The 27,557-nt window shown below is 36.3% G+C and overlaps 1 protein-coding gene across 2 annotated transcripts in view; it reads right to left on the reverse strand.

Annotated features, from left to right (window-relative positions):
- SMCHD1 (structural maintenance of chromosomes flexible hinge domain containing 1) overlaps positions 1 to 27,557 on the reverse strand; it is a 147,081-nt gene that overhangs the window by 105,257 nt on the left and 14,267 nt on the right. The window contains exons 5-8 of one of the 2 annotated variants that reach the window (XM_059409296.1): positions 27,054 to 27,184; positions 6,051 to 6,165; positions 5,812 to 5,931; positions 1,353 to 1,519 (exon numbers count right to left, since the gene is read on the reverse strand). In XM_059409296.1, coding sequence (XP_059265279.1) covers positions 1,353 to 1,519; positions 5,812 to 5,931; positions 6,051 to 6,165; positions 27,054 to 27,184 — 533 coding nt within the window. The remainder of the gene's footprint in view (positions 1 to 1,352; positions 1,520 to 5,811; positions 5,932 to 6,050; positions 6,166 to 27,053; positions 27,185 to 27,557) is intronic. The other variant, XM_059409297.1, reaches the window with a different exon arrangement.

Below are 27,557 nucleotides of genomic sequence, written 5' to 3' on the forward strand. Positions count from 1 at the left end.
CAAAGATTTTATTTATTTATTTGACAGAGAGAAATCACAAGTAGATGGAGAGGCAGGCAGAGAGAGAGAGAGAGAGGGAAGCAGGCTCCCTGCCGAGCAGAGAGCCCGATGCGGGGGACTCGATCCCAGGACCCTGAGATCATAACCTGAGCCGAAAGCAGCGGCTTAACCCACTGAGCCACCCAGGCGCCCTGTGAAAAAACACTTTTAAAAAATGGGGTGGGGGGCATGTGGCTGGCTCAGCTTGTGGAGCATGCAACTCCCGATCCCAGGGTTTTGAGTTGGAGCCCCATGTTGGGTGTAGAGAGTATTTATAAGTAAAATCTTTAAAAAAATTTTAAAAAGAAAAAAGTGAATTTCGTGCAGATGTACCCATTTCTGCAAGACTCAGTAATGTGGACTAATGCAAATTACTGAAGCAATCCACTAAATGATACTTACTATTTAACTACGGGAAAAAACTAAGAACCATTAAATATTCTGATGATTTGTTCTAATGGAATATGTTATACTCTCTAAAAGTTTTCCTGGAATAGATATCCAAAGATTTATTTTCAGTACTATTAATACATTTGCATACATTATTTTAACAGACTTCACGCATTCATTTGATTAACATTTACTGAGCATCTACTATTTAACAGGTAACACTAGGGATATAGCAGTGCATAAAAAAAAAGTGCATAAAATTCCATTCCAATGGGGGAAGGCAGGAAAAAAATGAAAATACATGGTTTGGAAGATTATGATAGGTGCTATAAAGACGACACAAAAGGGGAATATGAACATGATGGTGCTGAATTTGATACATTCTGAAGTTTATTTATTTTTTTAAAGATTTTATTTATTTATTTGACAGAGAGAGAGAGAGAGATCACTGAAGTTTATTTTAAATTTTATCATAGGTCTTATAAGCCTGCCCCTCAAATGATTATCAATATGTTACAGGTAATCAATAAATACTTACAGAACAGAGAACTGTTTTAAAAAAATTTTTTTTAATTTAATTTATTTATTTGACAGAGAGAGAGATCACAAGTAGGCAGAGAGGCAGGCAGAGAGAGAGGAGGAAGCAGGCTCCCCGCTGAGCAGAGAGCCCAATGTGGGCCTCGATCCCAGGACCCTGAGACCATGACCAGAGCTGAAAGGCAGAGGCCTAACCCACTGAGCCATGCAGGCGCCCCAGAGAACTGTTTTAATGCCATCATTAGAGTACTGGAGTACTGGTTACTGCAAGGAAGGGAAGGAAATGAGACAGAAGCAGAGCACACAGCCAAGAAGTTTCAATGTATCTCTAATATGTTCCGTCTTAAAAAGAATACATAGCAACATGTCCTGAATCAAGTACTTACGCTAACTGTCTTGTCCAAAGAAGGAAATAATTTTTCAAGTACTGTATGTGTTCTGGCTGTACTCCTGTGATAACCACAGCAGTAAAGCTATCTTTTTCCTTCTCCTCTAAGATAAGATGATGTAGAAATCTTTCATCATCATTTGTAATGTGAACAGAATCAGATGGCTAGGAGAGTGAATATAAATACAACAAATTAAATACACTTAATGTAATATACAAATAACATCTACATTAATTCTAATATGATTCACTTAGTTTCATAAATGGGCTTCAAAAAACTTTTGAAGGAAAATAGCCCAAAACAAATCAGCTGAGTATGTAGCAATGCTGTTAGAACAGGATATTTTAACACTGACTGCTAAACTGGCATACATACAGGAGCACCCTATTACCACAATGCTGATTAAATCAATTTTAGACTCATAAAAGGTAAAAATGTATTTGTGTGTGTGTGTGTATACTGAGTTTAAAAATGCTGAAAAAAACGGAAGATACTTACTTACCCTAGGATGGAATGAGTCCTTACTTGGTATACCTAACACTTAACTTGGTAGGGACAAATAAATGCCCAGCCCTCCATGCTCAAGAAAACTGGGATGTAGGCTGAAACCAGCTGGCTTAGCCCAAAGGCACTGTGTTTAAAAGGGAATAAAATAATCCTGTACCCTAGTCCACTTTCAGAGACTCTAGCTTGCTTAGAAGGGAAGTGGGGAGGGGAAAGAGTAAGGAGTGTTTGTGGATAAGAATTATGAATGTCTTGATTTTTACTCTAAGACTTTATGTGTTAAAATTACATGCATATATACATACTACGTATATTGCTATATACATAAAGCTTTTAAGGATACACACTGAACTATTATATCTAGGAAGCTGGCTGATTTTTTAAAAATAAGCATATATTACCACTTCCTAAAAATAAAAACAAACCCTCCAAAACCATTCCAATGCATCCCTATACACTAATATTACAGCTACAACATATAGTATACAAGTAATATTTTATATACTCTGAGAGCTAGTGGATTAGCTTGAGTTTACTAGTGATGTAGGTTCATTACCAAATATTTATTGAACACTTCCAAGTTCTATGACTCAACATGGACACAAGGAAGATAAGAATTAGACTAGTGCCCTCCCTCCCTACAAATTCTGATAGATGAAAAACAAATGATTACAAAACAATGTGCCGTTATAAAGCTATGAACCAAGAGCTACAGAGTTAAGAGTTAAGAGGGTAATGTTTACCCAGAACATGAATAGAACATTCTAGCCCAATGAGAACATGAAAGATTTGAGAGTATAAAGCAAACAAGGTAGTTTAAAGTATATGATAAATACATGATGAAAGAGGAGACTGGAAAGGCTGAATCAAGCAGTGACAATGGATGGAAGAGAGGGCAGATGAAAAACTATGTTAAAAGACAGAACAGAATGGTGAGTGATTAACAGGATTATAATTACTAACTACTTGGTCAGGGGATGCTGTTAATTGCAAAGAGTAGTTGGGGAAAAAGCGAGAAAGAAGGAGGAACAGAAAAGGTTGGTAGATAATATTTTATTTCAGATGTACCAAAAGTGAGATATTCATGGAACATCTAGAGAAAGGCATCTAACTGAAATGGGAAATGAGTACCCCAGACATGATCAGTTGGTATTCAGCATCCATTCATCCCACCTTTTATAGTCCCTTCCTGGACTACAGAGACTGGAAAGCCAAACTCCCTTTTCAGACTTTTCAGACTCCCTTACATTTTAAGTTGTGGGGCACGTTAGGTTTCACCAATTAGATGTAGCAGCCAAAACTTTAGAAGAGGAAAATGAGACAAAGGCCATTTCCTGATATTTCTTTAATGTTTTCTGTTATTACACCAGGTACTGAACAACTGATATCCAGGTTCCAGCTTCAAGCGTTAGCACTGATAAAGCAACTATTATAGCCAAAAGGTCTGTGTTTTGGGGTTAGAAGAACTGCACCAGCAAGACCTTTCCAACTCCTGGATCACAGATAAGGCAGGATGTTTCTAAGTTCCTGAGCCAGTGGTGGTCCTCCAGCTACATGACTGTAGCAGATGTTGCAGCATCCCTTGAAGGTCAATTCAGAGTGTCCCATTATCCTTCTCTGAGGCGGAGCATTCCTAGCCCTTCGAATAATTATGCAAGCATCTAATTCCCTTTTCTAAATCTTTTCTGTTTGAAGTGTCTAGAATGATTTTTCCTCGATGGAGTCCAGCCTGATTCAGTGACTCAATCTTAAAAGCCTTGACAAGAAATACAGTTCGGAGAATTGCTGGCGTTAAGCAGCATGTATATTGCCCCTAGAAAAAGCAAGACTCCTGGTTGTAAATCAAGAGCCACCAACTCTATACACAAGACTGTTTATAAGAGCTGGAGAAGCCAAAAAGTAGGCTGGAAAAGACTGGCCAGGGGAAAAAAAAAGGACCAGGGGCTTATTGGTAGTACCCATGAGATGTTTGTTGGCACAAATTAAGCACAAATTACAGGAAGAAATGGCAGAAGTGATGACCCAAGAGATATTAGTTCTACCCAAGGTGTATCACACCTGTACGGTTTTGAAAATCACTTAAATTATTTCCTATTTTTCACCTGTTTTGACATGGCAAATATTTCCACAAATATACCTTAAAGGTTTTCGTGGTGGTAACATAAGATGACAAAGATGGAATACTATTATGTAAATATAATAAGATGTGTAAATTGTAATAAATGCAACAAATATAAAAAGGAAAAAAGTGGGATGAGCAAAATGAAGAACTCTCCTGGACAGAGGAGAATGTTAAGTTATATAGAAAAAAGTGGCTTATAAATATAAGAAAAGAATTCAGTCCACTTAATAAAGAAAAAGTATTATTTTCACCTGTCAAATTGCCAGCATTTTGCTACTCCCCTTCACTCCTTTTTTAAAAAGAAGGAAATTATCAGATAGGCACTTCCACATACTATTTTCAGGAGTGTATCTGATTTGGGTTTAACCTTTTAGAAAAGCAATTTATAATCTACACCATGAACATTTAAGAAGTTCAAATTCATTGTCACTCTATTAAAATTATAATCTGTATGAAGATAAAACTTATTTGGACAAAATGTTATGCAAGGACATTCATGGACATTCATGGTGTCCTTATTTATAATTATAATAGAATATTTATCATTATAATAGAATTTATAAATAGAATATTTATAATTATAATAGAATCCTTTAAGTTAAATGCTTAACAGAATAAATTACAATACAGACAAATACTATGAACCTAGGAAAAGAGTATGTGTATAAAAATATTTCATAAAATGGAGAAATACCCAAAATGTTAAAGAAATGTGGACTCCAAAAGGTAAATATATTTTTTAAAAGTAAGTATATGAAAGAGATTAAGAGTACACTTTTCTCTCCCACCCCCAACTCAAGATGCCAATAAGGAGGTTTTATTTTAATTTCAATGTTACAGTCTTACATTAGTTTCAGGTAAATACGCTTATCTCGATGAGCACTCAGTAATATATGGAATTGTTTAGTCACTATATTGTATACCTGAAACTAATATATAACATTGTATGTTAACAACACTGGATTTAAAATTTAAAATTAAAAAAAAAAAAAAAAAAACCCTGTGAGCATATAAGTTAGACTAGAAATTCAACTAGAAATTTCTTCCCAGAATGAGACAATTTTTAAGTTTCCTATACATTTTTTATAACTTGTTTTACAATCAGAAAAGAATTTAAGAAGCTCAAAATTACTTTAAAATAAAGATTTTAGGGGCACCTAGTTGTCTCAGTGGGCACAGCACATGACTCTTAGTCTCCATGTCATGAGTTCAAGCCCCATGTTGGGCATGAAGCCTACTTAAGAATAATAATTAAAAAAAAAAAAAAGAATAATAATTCTTAAAAAACATTAAAAAAAAATTCTAAACTGTTTCAAGTGGAGAAAAGTTGAATCATACAATAAATACTATATACTCATCACCATGATACAAATTTGTTAACATTATGCTTACTAAAATTGGAATCTAATTACAAATATCTAACAGATATAAATAACTCATTTATTTCTCTGGAGCTCTGATTTCCTAAAAGCCTATCATCCTGTAACTGTTTTCTACTCTAACTTGAAACTGTTAGACCAAAAAAGATTTAAAAATTCAATCTCAATATAAGGAAAAAAGTTTATAATCTTATGAGCAATTTCCGGGAACCTAGCTTTACGAGACAAGTTGCTGCCTGAAGACTTCCAGCCTGAAAAAGCATGCAAATAGTCACTTTTTGCTATTCACATGATTAAAGGAAAAAAATAAAAAATAACACAATTTGAAAATGTCATACCTTCAAGTTTTTAAAGCAAGAGTTTAAGTATCTTGGATAGAAATTGAAAGAAAAATTGTCTCTATCATCTGTCCATCAGTAACAACTTTATAACGAGTTACAATGTATCATACCTTTCTGTTTCTAATATATCCACTATATATTGCCTCTTTATTTTTCTCCTTCTTCTCAAAATCTTCTTTAGAAAGCACAAGTTCATGAACATCTTGGGAATCTGCAGGTTTGCTTATCATCTGTTAAATATTAACAAGAGTACTTTAAAAATTCCTAAAAGTTAAACTGGTTAACACACCTAGAATCAACCTCAAAATATTTTTAATCAACTTTCATTTATAAGAAACCTTTTACTTACTCTGGCTGATTGTCCAACAAAGAAAACAGCCTGCTTGCCCCCAACACCAAAATAGGAAATATCACTATTTAAACTGCGTGGCACTGGTACTGGACGAACATATCCTGAATGATCACTAAAAATAAAACATTAATGCAGTGATTTTAAACAGGCTACTTAGGTACCAAAGGAAATTGTTATCGAACTTTTATTAAGTGTTAATAAAATTATCCCCAAGCTAGACAATACCCTTATTCAAGGTAAAGGAATCAGAACCCAAAGTCAAGATACCACCTAATCCAGCAGTTCTCAAAATATATTCCCCAGACCACCCGTTATCAGCATCACAAAAAACTCAAAAAATGCACATTCTTGGACCCACCCTACTAAATCATAAACTCTCTCAGCAAACAAGATTAAATAAATGCCTATATCCTTATCTATATTACTGCCCCTACAACTGTCCCTTCAAAATTGTTTACTGCTTCAAAACTTTAAAAAATATTCTCTGAAGAATATAGGAATTATAGCAAAGACATTCTTACTTCCATGTATCATGACAAAAGAACCTCTTATGGAACCATTAACACCACTCTGGAGAGTAGGCATCCGTGGTCTCTCAAAATATAGGCTAGGTGTCCATTCCCAATATCAGATATAAACAGAATTAGGGGTGAGGCCAGAACCCCTATTACACTCAATGGAAAAGCTAAACACTACATGTGGCATAGCTAGAAGAATTAGAAAACACAAAGATACACTGAAAGTATGTTCCCATAAGAAATTTAAAAAGAAAAGGAACAGAAAATGTCAAAGTGGGTATAAAAGACATGAAGGACCAAAGGAAAATATCTCACACAAGTGTAGTACTGGAAAGAAGAGAAAATGGAAAAACTACAAATATATTGGTTGACAGAGCTGGGAAATGCAGGAAATAGGAAGTTGTAAAAGAATGCAAACTCTCAGTCATAAGATGAGTAAGTTCTGAAGATCTAGCACTTACACTCTATTGTATAACTGAAATCTGCTAAGAGAATAAAACTTAAAAATGCTCTCTCCAAAGGAAAAAAAAAAAAAGGTAAATATGTGAGGTAATGAATGTGTCAATTAACTAGAGGGAAGGAATCCTGTTTAAAAGAAAACCAGCAGTGCCTGAGTGGCTCAGTGGGTTAAGCCTCTGCCTTTGGCTCAGGTCATGATCTCAGGGTCCTGGGACAGAGCCCTGCATTGGGCTCTCTGCTAGGTGAAGAGCCTGCTTCCCACCCCTCCCTGTCTGCCGCTCTGCCTGCTTGTGATTACTCTCTCTGTCAAATAAATAAAATCTTAAATAAAAAAAAAAAAAGAAAACCAGAATACAGTTCAATATTTAATATATATCAATGTAAAAGGTGTAAGAACAAAAGATCAAGACAGTAAATGACAAGGATATTACTGCTGTGATGTACTAATACTGTATGTGAAGTAGATGTGAAATGGCATATTACTTAAGATAGACTATGACAAATTAAAGATATATATTTTTAATCCTAAAATTATAGTAAAACAAGAGTAACAACCAGTAATCCAACAAAGGAAAGAAATAAAATAGAATTACACACACGAGACACTCAATTTTAAATAAGTCGGGGGAAAAAAAAAGAACAAACATAACAATAATTGCAGTAAATGTAATTGGTCTAAATCCCCAATTAAGCAGAGAAAACTTTAAGACACAACTATATGTTGCCTACTATAAAGTGACAACAGGTTAAAAATTTGGAAAAAGACTTTGCATCTTAACACTAATGTAAAGAAAGCTGGAGTTGCTATATTAACATCAAACAAAGTAGATAGAAGATTATCACCAGGATATGAAGAACATGAAAACAAATACATGGGTAAATTAAATAGGTCACCCTTCTCCTCTTGAGTTTTTAAAATTATAGTAGATTGCTGAAATCAAAATAACACCATTTGATATGGTTCTCAATGTACATAGAGATAATACTTAAAAGAACTAAATTACAGGGCACCTGAGTGGCTCAGTTGGTTAAGCATCTGCCTTTGGCTCAGGTCATGATCCCAGTGCCCTAGGATCAAGCCCCACATCAGGGTTCTTGCTCAGCCAGGAGTCTGCTTCTCCCTCTCCCTCTGCCCTATCCGTCAACACCCACCACCAAGCCCCCACTCATTCTCTCTCTCTGATAAATGAATAAAATCTTAAAAAAAAGAAAGAAAGAAAGAAAGAAAGAAAGAAAAAAAGAAAGAAAGAAAACTAAATTATAAATGGGAGAGTGTTAAGGAACCTAAATAACTTGGGAATATTTCACTTTCAAGTCACTTTAGGTGGTAAAATACCTTACTAGTACAATGTAATGTGGGTTTTTTTTGTTTTTTTTTTTTTAAAGATTTTATTTATTTATTTGACAGACAGAGATCACAAGTAGGCAGAGAGGCAGGCAGAGAGAGAGAGAGAGAGAGGGAAGCAGGCTCCCTGCGGAGCAGAGAGCCCAATGCGGGGCTCGATCCCAGGACCCTGAGATCATGACCCAAGCCGAAGGCAGCAGCCCAACCCACTGAGCCACCCAGGCGCCCCAATGTAATGTTTTATATATACAGTATTACTTATAGGAATTGCTAAAAAACAAAAACAAAATGAAAAAATACTCAAAATCACTTTATAAAGAAAAAAGTAAAATATGGAATAGTAAAATATGTTCAAGCAATCCATAAAAAGGTCAGAAAAGAAAAATAAAAAATAAAGGAAACAGAAATTATAATATTATACACAAGTCCTATTACATATACCAGTAGTCAAGTAAATGTAATGATGCAAACACACTAAATAAAATTGGCAGAGTGACCCATTAAAAAAAGTTACAAGAAACTCATTTCAAATATAATGATACAAGTAGGTTTAAAGAAAATGGATGAGAAAAGACATACCAGATAAACCTGAGTGAAAAGAATAGCTGACAAACAGCACATAAAATACTCTTCAGAGCAAGAAAATTACCAGGGACAGAAGAGTATTACATAATGATAAAAGGATGTACTTACCAAGAATGCATAACAATTCTGTGTATACACAAAATAACACAAGTTCAAAATACACAAAGCAAAAATTCAGAGAACTGAAAAAAGAAATAAATACACTTGCAAATAAGGGGGGGGGGACTTCAATAAACCTATCTTAGTCACGACCACACAGAAAACCAACAAGGACATAAAAGTAGTTCTTTTATAATAACATCAACCAACGGGATCAAACTGACATTTACAGAACACTCCTCCCAACAACAGCAGAATACATATTCTTTTCAAGAACACATAGAAAATTCCCCAAAACAGATTGTATCCTGGAGCACAAAACAATCTTGACAAATTTAAAAGAGTATATATAGAGTATGTTCTCTGACCATAATAAAAATCAAACTAGACATCAACATAAAGACAAGAGGAAATATGTTAAGAACACTTGGAAACTGAATAACATCTTCCTAAAACAATCTATGGATCAAAGAACAAGTTGCAAAGGAAATAAAAAATATACCAAACTGTAGGCATATGAATATATAGCATTATCAAAACGTAGGCTATCGTGAAAGTAGTTCTTAAAAGAAAATTTATAGGGATGCCCGGGTAGCTCAGTGGGTTAAGTGTCTGACTCTTGATTTGGGCTCCAGTCATATCTCAGGGTTGTGAGATCAAGCCCTGTGCCAGGTTCCACGTGGTCATGGAGCTTGCTTAAAAGTCATTCTCTCTCTCTCTCTCTCTCTCTCTCTCTCTCTCTCTCCCTCTGCCTCTCCCCTACCTCCCGCTCTAAAAAAGTAAGAAAAAGAAAAAGAAAAGGAAAAAGAAAAAGAAAATTCACAGCGCAAAATATTCACTTTAGATTATTGATTTGAGACTTGTCTAAGATTCCACAAGAATCTTGGGGCACCTGGGTGGCTCAGTGGGTTAAAGCCTCTGCATTCGGCTCAGGTCACGAGCCCCGAGTCGAGCTCTCTGCTTTGCGGGGAGCCTGCTTCCCCCTCTCTCTCTGCCTGCCTCTCTGAATACTTGTGATCTCTGTCTGTCAAATAAATAAATAAAATCTTTAAAAAAAAAAAAAGAAAAGTAAAACATTAAAAAATAAAATTAAAAAAAATCTTTTCTACAAAAAAATCAAAATAAAACTAAAGCAAGGACATAAATAAAGAGCAGAAATCAAAGAATTTGAAAAGAAAAAAATTTGCAATCGAAAAAAAATTTAATTTATCAAACATTGTTTCTTTGAAATGTTACCAATTACTATATACTAATAAACTTGAAAATTTAATGAAATGGACTAACTCCAAGTAAAATATAACTTACAAAACTAAGTCAATAAGTAATATTATAACTCTGCTAACAAAATCAAAGTAATAGTTTAAAAGTCCTTCTGTAAGAAGCTTAACATACCCAAATGGCTTCCAAAGTGAGTTTTAAAACTCAAACTTAAAACAAAAACAACAAAACTCAAACTTTCATAAGTGGAGTATGAATAAATAAATACAATCTCTTTAGAAAGCAATTTACTGGGGCACCTGGGTAGCTCAGTCAGAAAGCATCTGACTTAGGCTCAGGTCATGATCGTTCAGTCCCACATTGGGCTCCCTGCTCAGCGAGGAGTTTGCTTCTCCCTCTGTTCCTCCCCTATCCCAGCTCGTGCATGCTCTCGCTTGCTCACTCTCTCGCTCAAATAAATGAATACTATATTTAAAAACAACAACAATTTGCCATTACCTTGTATATTGGAACTTTCATCTTTATAACCCACAAAGTTCCCTTCTAGGTACCTAAGAACTTCTGTAAATTTGGACTAGCAAACATACATAACACTGTATAACAGCATACACACATATGTACACACAATTATACAACTTACAAGACAGTATTACTCATAATGCCAAATGTAGTAGGGGAAGCCAAATGCCCACTGACTGGAGACTAGATTAAATACAGTATGATTTCTTTTAAATATACACAAAAGGATATTTTGTGGTTATGAAAAAAATGAACTACAGACCCACATAAAGTTGAAATCTTAGTAACCTAGTATTAAGTGAAAATACAAGTCCTTCGTAGAATTACAAATAGTATAATTATCCTTTTTTTGCAGCATCAAAAAATAAGCAAAATTAGATTTATAAAAAAATAAGGAAATAGGGATTTTGTCTGCCTTTGGCTCAGGTCATGATCCCAGGGTACTGGGATCAAATACTGCATCAGGCTTCTTGCTCAGTGAGGAGCCTGCTTCTCCCTCTGTCTGCCGCCACTCCTGCTTGTGTGTTCTGTCTCTGACAAATAAATAAAACACAATCTTAAAAAAAATAAGGAAATAAAAATTCAAAACAGTGATTCACTTTGGTGAGAAGAAAAAAAAAAACAGAATAAGGGAGGGGCACACAGATGTACATTACAGAAAATGTGCTACTTACTGGTTTAGGTGGTAAATTCTGGTTATTCAGCTTATTAAATTTTTCAATAAATAAACCTTAAAAAATTCAATGCCTGAATTGATGAACTGTTATAAATTGTAATTTGTAATTAATTGTAATTAGTCAAATTCTATGAACCTGATGTCTATTAAGAAAAATAAGGAGGCGCCTGGATGGCTCAGTGGGTTAAAGCCTCTGCCTTCAGCTCGGGTCATGATCTCGGGGTCCTGGGATGGAGGCCTGTATTGGGCTCTCTGCTCAGCGGGGAGCCTGCTTCCTCCTCTCTCTCTCTCTGCCTGCCTCTCTGCCTACTTGTGATCTATCTCTCTCTGTCAAATAAATAAATAAAAGCTTTAAAAAAAAATAAGAAAAATAAGAAGTAAATGGGTTTAGGGTGTCTGGCTGAAGCACCAACCTCTTGTTCTTGAGGTTGTGTGTTCAAGCTCCACACTGGGTGTAGAGATAACTTAAAAATTTAAAAAAAAAATTTTTTTTAAGTAAATGGGTTCTAAGACTTTAATTACCATGGCAATACTTCTAGGAAACAGGCTAAAAATACCTGACCCCAAATACTATCCTAAAACATATAAGTAAGTACATAAAAGTTTAGAGAGAGAGCAGCTCCAAGATAAAACAACACGCATGTACTTAAACTGATTCAAGACTAAGAAATTCTGTTAACTGATAAGGAATGGACATAGTCACCAGGAAGTAAGTCTCCCTTTCAACCCAAACCATCCATGCAACTCTAACCCAGGGAAAAACCTAATCATGGCAAATAAGATTGCAAATATAAATTTCGTTTCAGATTTCCATAATTAAATCCAAAAAATTTCCTGTACTCACACTCAAGGATTATATAAATACCCCTTCATGAAAGTAAGGAAAAGAGGAAGATAATCTGACCTCAAGATAAATCTTGCATTGTAGAAGCAATCCTTTGGAGAATTTAGAAAGTCACCTGCCTCAGGAATAAATTCATATCACAGTCCAAAAGAATTTCAAAACACATCTCAATCAAATACTTGATACAATGTAAAATGACACTGTATCTTTTCAAAGTAAGAGTGTTCCATTAGAAGAGAGAAACAAAATCTGAAAGGAAACAAATCACAAATGGTGTTGAAAGTAAGAAAAAGGAACAGGAGGTGTAATCAAATTAGTAAAAAGAAACTAAAAAACAATATGTAAGTGGTGCCCAGGAAATAGGGTAGAGTGACTACATATGTATATTTACATCTCACTGTCTCACTCTACCAAAGGAATAGTAACCCCACAATAAAACCTTCACCTCCAACAAACTGACAAATGGCCACAGATCCCTATTAGAGCTTCTGGAATAAGTCTGTGTGACACAACAAAAATAACCAAATTAAAGCAGGATGTCTAAATGTTACATACTCATTCTCTGAATTCAAATAATACAAATATCAAGATAAATGAAAGCTCATCTTCACAGAAATACACTGAAGACACAGGAGCTTTTTCTTTGGGAAAATCCTGTTGAGAGTCCATTTCCACAACCTAAAAAAATGGCAAGGGAAGTGAGCCATGTGGCATGGTATTTTTATTTTAAAAAAAAATGGCTAAGTTGAGAAACTTTTAATTGCTAATTAAGTTGAAAGTGCAGAAAGTAGCACTAATCCAACATACGTCTGAATCAGGAATACCCAGCATACTTCTTCTTTCCACAAAATAATTAAATGAACACATAGTATTACAATTATGTTCTAGGTATCTAATTTGACTTCTAAGGCAATGATTATAACAGAGCCTACGTGATGATGAGCACATTTTTTAGGTTCAAGTAATGTTGCACATGTAAAGAGAGGTTTGGATTACAGGGGTGAATACATATGTCAAAAATCAGTTAAGAGAGTGACCACTTCTATAAAGGTAAAGTAAGGACCTATGAAAACCCGAACATTGATAAAACCAATGAAAACATCTGAAAGCACTGTCAAAAATCAACATTTTCAGAACTCTATTAACCAAAGGCTTGGAACAATCCAAGGAGTGTTTCTTCAAGATACACAGATGAATCTCAGTGAGAACAGTGAGCTCTGTGATGTTTTAACGTGCCCTATTCCATTTTCTTCTCACCAGTTCTATAGAAGCCTTGAAAACTGACAGCCCGGAATCATGGTGAAAACCAGCCAGCCGGGCAGGAGTCACTGGAGTAAATTTGGAGTTCCCTCAAAGCCCCTTCCCCATACAACTGGCATTATTAGAGTTCTCTGACCTATGCCTAGGAACCTCCACTTGCAAGCTCTGTCTTTACTCAACCAAACTCAGAACTTGATCACTGTGAACCACTTTTTGCAGTTGGTCATTTGTCAAAAACAGTTAGTGGCAACTGTTTATGATCACAGCTGACTAAGGCAATCAAGAGAATATAAAGAATCTGGCCAAAAACTTACAAGGAAAATCTGGAGAATGAGAGATCCTTAGTGATTTTTAAAAGCTCCAGAATAGGCTTAAGGGGAGACAAGATGGCAGATGAGTAGGAGACCTCATTTCATCCGGTCCCTTAACTTTAGCTAACTATCAAATCATTCTGAATACCTATGAATTCAACTACAGATTTAAGAAAAGAATTGCTGAAACTCTACAAAAGAAAATCAACCACTTTTTGCAAGGTAGGAGGTACAGAGAAGTGAATCTAAGGGCATGGGATATAGCTGAAGATAAATGGCTGGGGAGGGAGCTTCTGTAGGCCAGCTACTAGAAAGTGATTTGTCCCAGAGCAAAAAATCAGAACTTTTAGAAATCTGCTCCAGTGAGAGATGTCCCTGCCTGAAAGGTGCTCAGCTGGTAAAGTGGGGCAGAATCCTAGGTGGGACAGTGTGGTCTCAGGATCCCTGGGGTCAAAGAAAGAATGGGAGTGTCTGTGGGGCAGGGAAACTGGTTTTGTTCAGCAAGGCTGGAAGGGGGCTCTCAGCGGAGTTTGCCATAAACCACATACTGCAGCATGATCCAGAAAAAGTTCTCTGTGCGGAGGCCCTGCAAAGGGCAGAAACATGGTGACCCTTCTCCTCCCCCTAGGGCAGATCAGTGAGGACAAGCACTGCAGTAAGTCTGCAGACTTTGGATCACATAAAAGGGAAGACAGCTTATTCCTGAGGTTTTACTGAAGAAAGGGGACCAGAATCCTTCAGCTCTGACTGGAGATAGAGCCCCTCTATCCTCTCAAGAGGCATGGAAAGCCTTCAGGTAACAAAAACCACATAGAGCAAGCAGAAGCAGCTTACACTGAGCCTGGCTCCCTGGCAAGGGGTGGTACAACTCCACCAAAGCGAAGACACCTGAGAATCAGCCCAACAGACCCCTCCCCCAGAAGACCAGCTGGAACAAAAGGCGAACACCAAGTTTATGGAGGACAGAGGCCTGCAAAACTCTAGCACTAGGGGAAAATAGTATATAGAATTCAAGGGTTTCATTTACCTTTCAGTGTAAAATTTTCCTTTTCTTCCTATTCAACTAGTTTCTTATTTTATCAACTGTTTTTAAGTCCTTTTTTAGCTTTCATTTTTTACATTTACATTTTTAAAGACATATTCTTTATTTTTTGGCTTACTTTCACTGTATTCAATTTTCTTTTCTTTTCTTTTTTTTTTGTATATATATATATGTTTTTATTTCTTTACATTTTGGGCCTTCTAACAAACAGACCAAATACACACAAGACCAACTGGATCACTGTTTTGTCCACCTGAGAGATTATATTTTCTCTTCCCCACCCCCTTTTTGTTTTTTGGTTTCTGACCTCTGAATTTGTCTAGTATGTATTTCACTTGGGTTGTGGTTGACATTTTTTATTTTGTTCTCTTGTTCATCTATTCTTCTTTGGGCAAAATGACTAAAAGAAAGAATTCACAACATAAAGAAAGAACTAGAGGTAATACTCTCTGCCACAGATCTAATAAGAATATAAGTAAAATGTCACAGCTGAACTTCAGGAAAACAATTCTAAAGTTACCAGCTGCACTTGAAAAAGGCATAAAGACACTAAAAAATCTCTTAGTGCAGAAATAAAATCTAATCAGACTAAAATTAAAAATGCTCTGAGATGAAGTCTAAATTGGTGACTCTAATAGCTAGGGTAAATCAGGCAGAAGAGAGAGTAAGTGACAGGGAAGGTAAGTTGATGGAAAGGAAGGAAGCTGAGGAAAAGAGAAAAACAACAAATGGACCATGAGGGGAGACTTCAAGAAATCAATAATACCATAAAGCAAAACAATATTAGAAGTATTGAGTGTCCCTGAGGAAGAAGAGGGAGGTGGGCAGAAGGTATATAAGAGCAAATCCAAAGGCAGAGAGGACCCTTCTCAAAATCAATAAAGAAAGATCAACACCCCAACATATAATGGTGAAGTTTGAACATTTCAAAGACAAAAAGAAAATCCTGAAAGCAGCTTGGGACAAGAGGTACTTAACCTATAAGGGTAGAAACGTAAGGCTGGCACCATACCTGTCCACAGAGGCATGACAGGCCAGAGAGGGTGGGCATGATATATCCAGGGTACTAAATGAGAAAAACATGCAGCTAAAAATACTTTATCCACCAAGGCTCTCACTCAAAATGGAAGGAGAAATAAAGAGCTTCCAGGACAAATAGAAATTAGAAGATTTTGTGAACACTAAACCAGCTTGGCAAGAAATATTAAAGGAGTCCAAAATTAACATACACCAGAAACAAACAATCTACAAAAAACAGGACTTTACTGGTAATACAATGGCACTAAAATTCTTATTTTCAATAATTACTCTGAATGTAAATGGGATGAACGCTCCAATCAAAAGACACAGGGTATCAGATTGGATAAAAAAGCAAGACCCACCCATATGGTATCTATAAGAGACTCATTTTAGACTTAGACACTTCCAGACTGAAAGTGAGGGAATGGGTAACAATTTATCATCTTTTGACTAATGGACACCAAAAGAATGCTGGGTAGCAATCTTCATATCAGAAAAATTAGATTTTAAACCAAGGACCATACTAACGGATGAAGAGGAACACTATATCATACTTACATGGTCTACCCAACAAAAAGATCTGACAAATATAAATATTTGTGCTCCTAACTTGGGAGCAGCCAACTATATAAGCCAATTAATAACCAAATTAAAGAAACACATTGATAATAACACAATAATAGCTGGGGACTTCAATGCCCTACTCACAGCAACGGACAGATCATCTAAGCAGAAGATCAATAAAGAAACAAGGGCTCTGAATGATACACTGGACCAGATGGACTTCACTGATATATACATAGCATTCCATCCTAAAGTAACAGAATACAAATTCTTTGTGAGTGCACATGGAATATTCTCCAGAATGGATAACAAACTGGGTCACAAATCAGGTCTCAACCAATACCAAAAGATTGGGATTATTCCCAATATGAAATATGAAAATATCTTATTTTCAGACCACAATGCTTTGAAACTTGAACTCAATCACAAGAAACATATAAACTACCAAACTGAAACAGGAAGAAATAGAAAATCTGAATAGACCCATAGCCAGAAAGGAAACTGAAGGAGTAATCAGAAATCTCCTAAAAAACAAGAAAGTCTAGGGCCAGATGGCTGCCCAGGGAAATTCTACCAAACATTTAAAAGAACCTATTCTACTGAAGCTGTTTCAAAAAATGGAAATGGAAGGAAAATTTCCAAACTCATTTCACAAGGCCATCAATACCTCAATCCCAAAACAGACCCCATGAAAAAGGAGAATTACAGACCAATATCCCTGATGAACACAGATGCCAAAAGTATCAACAAGATACTAGCCAAATGGGGTGCCTAGGTGGCTCAATCAGTTAAGGGTCTGCCTTTGGCTCAGGTCATGATCCAAGGGTCCTGGGATCGAGCCCTGCATCAAGCTCCCTGCTCAGTGGGAAGCTTGCTTCTCCCTCTGCTTCTTCCCCCTGCTTGTGCTCTCTCTCTCTCTATCAAATAAATAAAGTCTTTAAAATAATAAAAAAAAAAAGATACTAGCCAATAGAATCCAACAGTATATAAAAAGGATTATTTACCATGATCAAGTGGGATTTATTCCTGGGATACAAGGGTGGTTCAACATCTACTAATCAATCAACATGATAGATCACATTAATAGAGGATAAGAACCATATGATCCTCAATTTATGCACAAAAACCATTTGACAAAATATGATCCTCGATTTATGCAGAAAAACCATTTGACAGCATCCTTTCTTGTTTAAAACTCTCCACAGTGTAGGGTAGAGGGAACATACCTCATTATCATAAAAGCCATCTATGAAAAAGCCCACAAAGAATATCATTCTCAATGGGGAAAAACTGGGCTTTCCCCCTAAGGTCAAGAACACGACAGGGATGCCCACTCTCACCACTGTTGTTCAACATAGTACTAGAAGTCCTAGCTTCAGCAATCAAGCAACAACAAAAAAATAAATGGCGTTCAAATTGGCAAGGAAGTTATCAAACTCTCACTCTTTGCAGATGGCATACTTTATGTGGAAAACCCAAAAGACTCTGCTCCAAAAGTGCTAGAACTCATACAGGAATTCAGCAATGTGGCAGTATATAAAATCAATGCATAAAGATCAGTTATATTTCTATATACTAACAGAGAGGCAGAAAAAAGAGAAATTAAGGCCTGATCCCATTTACAATTGAACCAAAACCCATAAAAAAACCTATGAATAAACCTAACCAAAGGATCTGTACTCTAAAATCTAGAGAATACACAGGGGCTCCTGGGCGGCTCAGTCAGTTAAGTGTCTGCCTTCTGCTCAGGTCATGATCACCTGGTCCTAGGATCTAGCCCCCTATGGTGCTCCCTCCTCCATGGGAAGCCTACTTCTCCCACTCCCTCTGCCCTGCTTGTGCTCTCTTTCTCAGTCTATCTCAAATAAACAAAATCTTTAAAAATAAAAATAAAATAAATTAAAAAAAAAAAAACTACAGAACACTTATGAAAGAAATTGAGGAAGGCACAAAGAAATGGAAAAACATTCCATGCTCATGGATTGGAAGAACAAATATTGTTAAAATGTCTATGTTACCCAATGCAATCTACACATTCAATGCAATCCCTATTAAAATACCATTAGCATTTTTCAGAGCTGGAACAAATAATCCTAAAATCTTCATGGAATCAAAAAAGACCCTAAATAGCCAAAAAATGTTGAAAAAGAAAACCAAAGTTGGTGGCATCACAATTCAAGACTTCAAGCTATATTACAAAGCTGTAATAATCAAGACAGTCTGGTACTAGCAGAAACAGACACACAGATCAATGGAACATAACAGAGAATCCAAAAATGGACCCACAACTCTATGGTGAACTTATCTTTGACAAAGCAGGAAAGAATATCCAATGGACAGTCTCTCTTCAATAAATGGTGCTGGGAAAATTGGACAGCAACATGCAGAAAAAAAAAACTGGACCACTTTCTTATATTTTCTTATATATTCCATACACAAAGATAAACCCAAAATGGATGAAAAGACCCAAATGTGAGATAGGAATTAATCAAAATCCTAGGGAAGAACACAGGCAGCAATCTCTTTCATCTCAACCACAGCAACTTCTTGCTAGACATGTCTCCAAAGGCAAGGGAAACAAAAGCAAAAATCACCTTTTGGAACTTCATCAAGATAAAAAGCTTCTGCACAGTTAAGGAAACAGTCAATAAAACTAAAATGCAACTTATGGAATGGGAAAAGATATTTGCAAATGACATATCAGATAAAGGGCTAGTATCCAAATCTATAAACAACCTATTAAACTCAGCACCCAAAAAACAATCCAGTCAGAAATGGGCAGAAAACATGAACAGACATTTGTCCAATGAAGACATAGAAATGGCCAACAGACACATGAAAAAACGTTCCACATCACTTGGCATCAAGGAAATACAAATCAAAACAACAATAAGAGGGAACCCCTGGTGGATCAGTTAATGAGGCATCTGCCTTCAGCTCAGGTCATGATCCCAGGCTCCTGGGTTCAGCTTCCTGCATCAGGCTCCTTGCTCAGCAGGGAGACTGCTTCTCCCTCTGCCTGCCACTCTCCCTGCTTGAGCTTGCTCACTTTCTCTTGCTTTTTCTCTGACAAATAATATCTTAAAAAAAAAAGAAAGAAGAAGAAGAAGAAAACCCACAATGAGATACCACCGCACACCAGTCAGAACGGCTAAAATTAACAACTCAGGAAATAACACATGTTGGCAAGGATGTGGAGAAAGGGGAACCCTCTTACATTATTGGTAGGAATGCAAACTGATGCAGCCACTCTGGAAAACAGTATGAAGATTCCTCAAAAAGTTAAAAATAGAGCTACTCTATGACCCAGCAAATGCACTACTAGGTATTTACCCCAAAGATACAAATGTAGTGATCTGAAGGGGCACCTATACCCCAATGTTTATAGCAGCAATGTCCACAATAGCCAAAATGTGGAAAGAGCCAAGATGTCCATCGACAGATAAATGAATAAAGACGACATGGTATAGGGGCACCTGGGTGGCTCAGTGGATTAAGCCGCTGCCTTCAGCCCAGGTCATGGTCTCAGGATCCTGGGATTGAGCCCCACATCGGGCTCTCTGCTCAGTAGGGAGCCTGCTTCCCTCTCTCTCTGCCTGCCTCTCTGCCTACTTGTGCTCTGTCAAATAAATAAATAAAATCTTTACAAAAAAAAAAAAAAAAAGGAAGACATGGTATATATATACGATGGACTATTACTCAGCAATTAGAAAGGATGATTACTTACCATTTACATCAATGCGGAGGGTATTACACTGAGCAAAATAAGTCAATCATAGAAAGACAACTCTCATATAGTTTCATTCATATGTGGAATGTAAGAACAGTACAGAGGATTATAGGGGAAGGGAGGGAAAACTTAAAGAGAAGTCATCAGGGAGGGAGAAAAACCATGAGAGACTCTTAACAGTAGGTAACTAACTGAGGGTTGCTGGAGGGGAGGTGGTGAGGGGATGAGGTAATTGCATGATGGGCATTAAAGAAGGCACGTGATGCAATGAGTACTGGGTATTATACACAACTGATGAATTAACTATATCTGAAATTAATGATACATTATACATTGGCTAATTGAATTTTTTAAAATAATACAAATAAAAGCTCCAGGATATTCATAAGACTAGAAAACATTACACTCATGCAGGACAATATACATGCTCAAGAAAGCATACAGAAGGTGCTAATCTCTCATTTCTGGCTGACACTGAGGTTCTGTGCAAGCAAGAAATGAAGACTAAGGCAGAGTTGTAAACCTCCTGCCAGAACATTGAAAACATACTCCACTATGCAAACAGATATGCATCCCTTTACAAAAGCTTGGAAGACGTAATGGTTCCAGACATTTAGGGAAAATGTGCAATCATTACCTGACCACTAAAGCTACACAGAGATTTCAGTGGCAACACAAGATAAAGAATACAGATGCTACAGGAGCGCCTGGATACCTCAGTTGGTTAAGCGTCTGCCTTCAGCTCACGTCATGATCCCAGAGTCCTGAGACAGAGCCCCACATCAAGCTCCCTGCTCAACAGGGAGGCTGCTTCTCTCTCTTATTCTGCCCCTCCTCCCTCATGTGTGGTTTCTCTCTAATAAATAAAAAAATTTTTTAAAAAGTAGTGATGTTACAGAATTAGTTTAGAGGGTTAAGTACACAACAACAAACAGAAGAAACAAACAACAAGCCCTGGGGAGAGGGATGAATCTGACTGCCAGAACTGCCACACTATATTATTTAAACTGTCTTATTCTCAACAAAAAAAAACTGAACCATGACAAAAATATTAAAGTACAGCCCATACACAGGGGAAAAAAGCAGTAAATATAAATTGTCTCAGAGAAAGCCTAGATACTGAACTTACTAGGCAAAAATTTAAATCAGGTATTTCATAAGGCATTCAAGTAACAGAAATCATAAAGTAAATAATGAAGGATGAGAACAGAGTTTCACCAAACAGAGCACAAGAGATAGAATTTTTAAAAAAGAACCAAATGAAAGTTCTGCAATTTAAAGAAACAAAAACTGAAAGGAAAAATTAAGTGGCTCATGAGTACATCTGATTTGGCAGAAGAATCAATGAACTTAAAAAGCAGGTCAAATTACTCAGTCTGAGGAACAAAAAAAAAAAAAAAAAAAAAAAATGAAGAAAAATGAATAGAACCCCAGAGACCTATAGGACACCATCAACCATATCAATACATGGATAATAGGAGCCAGAGAAGAAGAAAAGACAAAGATTGTTTGAAGAAATAATAGCCAAAAACTTCCCCAAATGTGATGAAAACCATTAATCTACAAATCGAAAAACCTCATCCACCACCAAATAGAATGAACTAAAAAGACCCAAACCTAGACACATCAATATCAAACTATTAAAAGCCAGAAAACAAGAATCTTGAAAGCAGACAGAAGAGATTAGTCACACACACAGGGATACTAGGTTAGATTAACAGCTGATTCTTCAGAAACCATGGAACCTTTGTAGGTTAACCTATTCAAAGTGTTAAAAAGGGGGAAAAAAAACTACCAACCTTCAAAAATGAAGGAGATAAGGTTAAGACATTCCCAGATAAACAAAAACTAAAGAAATCTGTTGCTAGTAGATCTGCCCAAAATAGTTACTAAAGACTGTCCTTTTTACAATTCTTTTGATTTAAAAATGCATAAAGCAGTAACTAGAAAACTGTTGATATAGTTATAATGTATAAAGATGTCATTTATATAAAAATAATAAAATGAAGCAGTGGGAGGAGATGAAACCACACAGGAGCAAAAGTTTTTGTTTTTTTTTTTTATGTTACTCACACTAAATTGGTATTAATCCAAACTGGATTGTAAGAGGGTAACTGTAATCCCTAGAAAAACCACTAAAAATTAGACTAACAACTGTTTAAAATATATTAATGATTAGTGAGTGAAGAAGAGGATGAGGAAGTGACTACAATGGGTAAAGGTTTCTATTGGAGTGATGAAAATGTTCTGGAATCAGTTGTGATGCTTGCACCACTTTGTGACTATATTCGAAGCTACCGAACTATACATTTTAATATGGTGAATTTTATGGTATATGAATTATATGTCCATAAAAAATATTTTCAAAGAAGGTAAGCTTATGACATGTGAGCATTTCACTGTAGGTAAATTTTACCTCAAAAACAACAACAATAACAAAAGAGAAAGATAATGGTATCGATGCTTTAAGCATTAGGAGAGTGCTTTAGTGCTAAGCATTAGGAGAAGCATTAGGGTGTCTCAGTCATTAAGCATCTGCCTTCAGCCCAGGTCATAATCCCAGGATCCTAGAACTGAACCCCACATCGGGCTCCCTGCTCAGCAGGGAGTCTGCTTTTCCTTCTCCCCCATTTGTGTTCCCTCTCTCATTGTCTCTGTCAAGTAAATAAAATCTTTAAAAAAAAAAAAAAAAGCACTGGGAGAAAATTTATAGGTATCTATACTTTATTTTGAATTAAAAAAATAAAATAAAATACCTGAACTGAAGATTAGTAGGATAGACAGATATGTGGGAAAGCAATGGTCAGTGGTAGAAAGTAGGCCTGAGTATCTGGGTTTTCACCATAGAATTTCAACTGTTCTATAAGTTCAAAAATGTTCATAAAATGCTGAGGGAAAGAATAGTGCTGAAGAAACACTCAGATCCAGGTTGTGGACCTTTCTGCAAATAGCCTGAACTCCACAAAAAAACAGTATCATTAAAGACACAAATGTCAAATTATTGTAGAATAAAAGAATCCAGAGAACATGACAAAGGGGGTAAAAACCTGAATGTGGACATTATATATTTTGAATCAATGATAAATTTCTTGGTTTGACAGTAGTATTCTGGTTATGAGAACGTCCTCATGTGAAGGAGATACATGCTACAGATTTAGTAGTAAAATGTCATAAAGAATGTAATTTACTTTCAAATGATTTAGGAAGAGAATGTATACATACGTATAGATAGAAGACAACAAATGTGACAAAACATTAACAACTAATACATCTAGGTGAAGGATATATGCTTGCTAATATTGCTTTCAACTTATTTGCTTTAACTTTTTCAAAATATAAAGGGTAGGAGATAAGTAGTACCAAGGTGAGAGTTATAAAGAATATTGGCAAATTAGAACTCTCACCTCATCTCCCTCTATTCTCCCCCTCATATACCACCCTTGTGTCCTTCCACTGTCCCAAATAAAACAAGCTGATCATAATTTCACTGGCTGTCTTTGCTGGTGTGCTTTCTACTGGGAGTACTCTTCCCCCAGATCTTCATTTGGCCGCTTTTCTTTAATCATTCAAGCTTCAACTTAAATGCAATCTCAAAGAGGCCCTCATCTACCACCTTAAGAGATGCCCGCCCATCAGGCTCTAACATAGTACCTGATATTTTCTTAACAACAATAATCTATAACTGGAATTCTTATAAATTTTTTGTATTTACTTGTTTTTCTCTCTACAACATAAATGACAGGCCAAGAGAGTCAGCTGTTTTATGCTTTTAGGCTGTCCTACTTTTCTTCCATAGCCTGCATCCTATGACACCCACCCTTGTATCCAGTAAAAAGTTAACTGGAAATAGTAAAGCAACTGATAATTTTTTCTACAGAAGTAGAAGCTAGGGGAGTGAGTAATCTGAAGTTAACAGAAATCAGAGTGAGTGGGTCAAGGGACTGATACTAAACTCAAAGATGGTATGAGTATATAATAGCTACAACAGTTGATGGTTTTACTAATACAATACCTAAAAACCTAGGACAAGAGCCAGCAACAGCAACCTTTTTATCAAAAATTAAACAAAAACTCCCTAGCATTTAAATTTAGAAGTTTATGTTGTTCTAAGACCTAGAGAAAAACCAGAGTCCATGTTCCTTGAATTCAGTTAAGATTTACTCTAAAGGTATAGATTCTACTTCCTTCTCTTCCACTTGATTTAAATAACATTTTCCTAATCTTTTTGCCAAATCTACCACCTGATATTTCTATTGCATGCTAAATACTATCCTTGTGCTTTAAAAGACAGTGGTCTTCGCCATCTCTGTGAATATTTTACAAATCCTTGAAGTGGCATGTACTTGTGAATATAATGAAAAAGAATGGTTGTAGAAAGTCTGAGGCTGAAAGTAAGAAAGTAGAAACTAAAATGATAGCTTATATAATTTATATTTACTGATTGTTTACTTATATAATTTATATTTACTGATTGTTTACTATAGGACAAGCTCTATCCTAAAGATTTTACACAACGCACTAACTCATTTGGTTCTCACAAAACCTTGTGAGGTTATTTTCCACATTTTACGGATAATTAAACTGAAACTTAAAGAACTAAAATACCTCGACGAATGCCCTACAACTATTAAGGTTAGATTCAAACCAGGCCAAATGATTTCAGAGCCCTTCTTCATGCCTGTCACCATGACACTATAAGTCTTTACAAATTTGATAAAAATTCTGTGGTGCTACAATTTCAGGAAGAAGAGAAATGTGCTAATTATATTAGTTTTTAACATTAAGTTAATACTTAAATTTCGGTAATTCTCCTTGACATAACAAACAGCAAAACAGGACATGAAAAAATATTACTTAATAAGAATACCAACACATACTTCCCAAGTATTGTACCTGAAGTACAATACATAACTAAAAATAGCAAAAGCCCTGTGGGTCATAGCTTACTAGAATTCAGTGAATATCCCAAAGACCTAAACCTTTATATCCCGAACAACTTCCAGTATATTTTGTTTCCCATATGGCATTCTCATTCAGGGTATTTTCTATGAACATATTCTGATATAAAACTCCGGACTAGGCAGCGCCTGGGTGGCTCCATGGGTTAAAGCCTCTGCCTTCGGCTCAGGTCATGATCCCAGGGTCCCAGGATCAAGCCCCACATTGGGCTCACTGCTAAGCAGGGAGCCTATTTCCCTTCCCCTCTCTCTGCCTGCCTCTCTGCCTACTCGTGATCTCTGTCAAATAAATAAATAAATAAATAAACAAACAAACAAACTCCTGACTAGACTCTATTCTCTAACAGCGATGAACAGTTTATAAAGCAGAGCCCTGAAGGGCATGTGGGCGTCTCTGTCAGTTTAGTGCCTGACTCTTGATTTCAGCTTAGGTCATAGTCTCAGGGATATGGGCTCCAGCCATGTGTCAAGCTTTGCACTCAGTATGGAGTCAGCTTGTCCCTCTCCCTCTGCTCCTCTCCTTCACTCACTCAAATGAATAAAATCTTTTATTTTTTTTTAAATTTTTACTTATTTTTTGAGAGAGAGAGCAAGAGCACAAGCAAGGAGAGGGGCAGAGGGAGAAGGAGACTCCCTGCTGAAGAAACCCAACACAAGCCTTGATCCCAGGACCCCAAGATCATGACCCGAGCTGAAGGCAGATGTCTGACTGAGCCACCCAGGTACCCCTCAAATAAATAAAATCTTAAAAAACAAAACAGAACAAAAGAAAGAAAAGAAAAGAAAAAGCAGAGCAACAATGAGCTCAAGAGAACAATCATTAAGCGTCTGCCTTCGGCTCGGGTCATGATTCTAGGGTCCTGAGACCAAGCCCCACATCGGGCTCCCTGCTCAGCGGAAAGCCTGCTTCTCCCTCTCCCACTCCCCCTACTTGTGTTTTCTCTCCCGCTGTGCCTCTCTGTCAAATAAATATATGAAAATCTTAAAAAAAAAAAAGAGAGAGAGAGAGAAAAAACCTGTGGTTCATTAGGTGCTTTGCAAGAGGCATCAGGTGATTGCTGAATTTTAGTTTAAAACCATCCTACTGGGCGCCTGGGTGGCTCAGTGGGTTAAGCCCCTGCCTTCGGCTCAGGTCATGATCTCGGGGTCCTGGGATCGAGTCCCGCATTGGGCTCTCTGCTCAGCAGGGAGCCTGCTTCCTCCTCTCTCTCTCTGCCTGCCTCTCTGCCTACTTGTAATCTGTCAAATAAATAAATAAATCTTTAAAAATAAATAAATAAATTAATTAATTAAATAAAACCATCCTACTGGGATGCCTGGGTGGCTCAGTTGGTTAAGCATCTGCCTCTGTCACAATCCCAGGGTCCTGGGATTGAGCCCTGCGTCAAACTCCCTGCTCGGCAGAAAGCCTGCTTCTCCCTCTGCCCCTCACCCCACTCGTGCGTGCGCGCGCGTTCTCTCTCTCTCTCTCTCTCTCTCAAATAAATAAAATCTTTTAAAAATAAGTAAATAAAACCATCCTACTGCTTTAGAGGCCACACAGCTCTCATCAAACTTTAGTAAGGAAATGGGAAAGTTCCAAAATACTTAAAACATCATCATAACTCCTAAATATTAGAAAATGCAAAAAGAATTCTTCAGTGGAAGGCACAATATTATGTAGTTTTGACTATTTCTAAGTCTCAAAAATAAAAACTTTATTATATAAATACTCTAAATATATATGCTTATAACATATACATTGATAATGTCAAAAGCTCTATATACCATGTATAACTAAAGAAACATTAGAGTTCTTATCCTTATTAAAATTCCCAGATACCCATCAAAAACGTGAATAAGGTTTTCTAACCTTTCAAAGTCACCTTGCCTTGTAAATTTTGATAACCTATACACGGCCCAGTTGTTAAGCTGTTTAGAGGTCATTCCTCTTCCATTATCTATCACTGCAACGGCAGGTTTTCCTTGTGTTTCATCAAAAAGCTATGAAATAAGTTCAAAAGACAGGAAAAGTCAAATCAATGTCAAAAATATAAAAAGTTATTTATTAAAGAATTAAATGGGCTCATTCATACACTGATGGTGGAAGTGTAAATGTATTATAAGTCACTAAAAGTTACGTCAGCTGTATAAATCAAAGGTCTTAGAATTCCTCATGTCCTTTAATCCAGAAATTCCATTTCTCAGAATTTAGCTTAAGGAACTAATCAGAAACGTCTAAAGACCTATAAAGATCTTCATGCCAGCACTGTTTACAACAACAAAAATGTAGAAAAAAATCTAAATCTTTAATAATAATAGACTACATAATTTATAATATAGCCCATAAATGAAACCATAGTAATGGAACATTATA

Source organism: Mustela nigripes, chromosome 8 (assembly GCF_022355385.1).
Source record: "Mustela nigripes isolate SB6536 chromosome 8, MUSNIG.SB6536, whole genome shotgun sequence".
NCBI lineage: Eukaryota > Metazoa > Chordata > Mammalia > Carnivora > Mustelidae > Mustela > Mustela nigripes.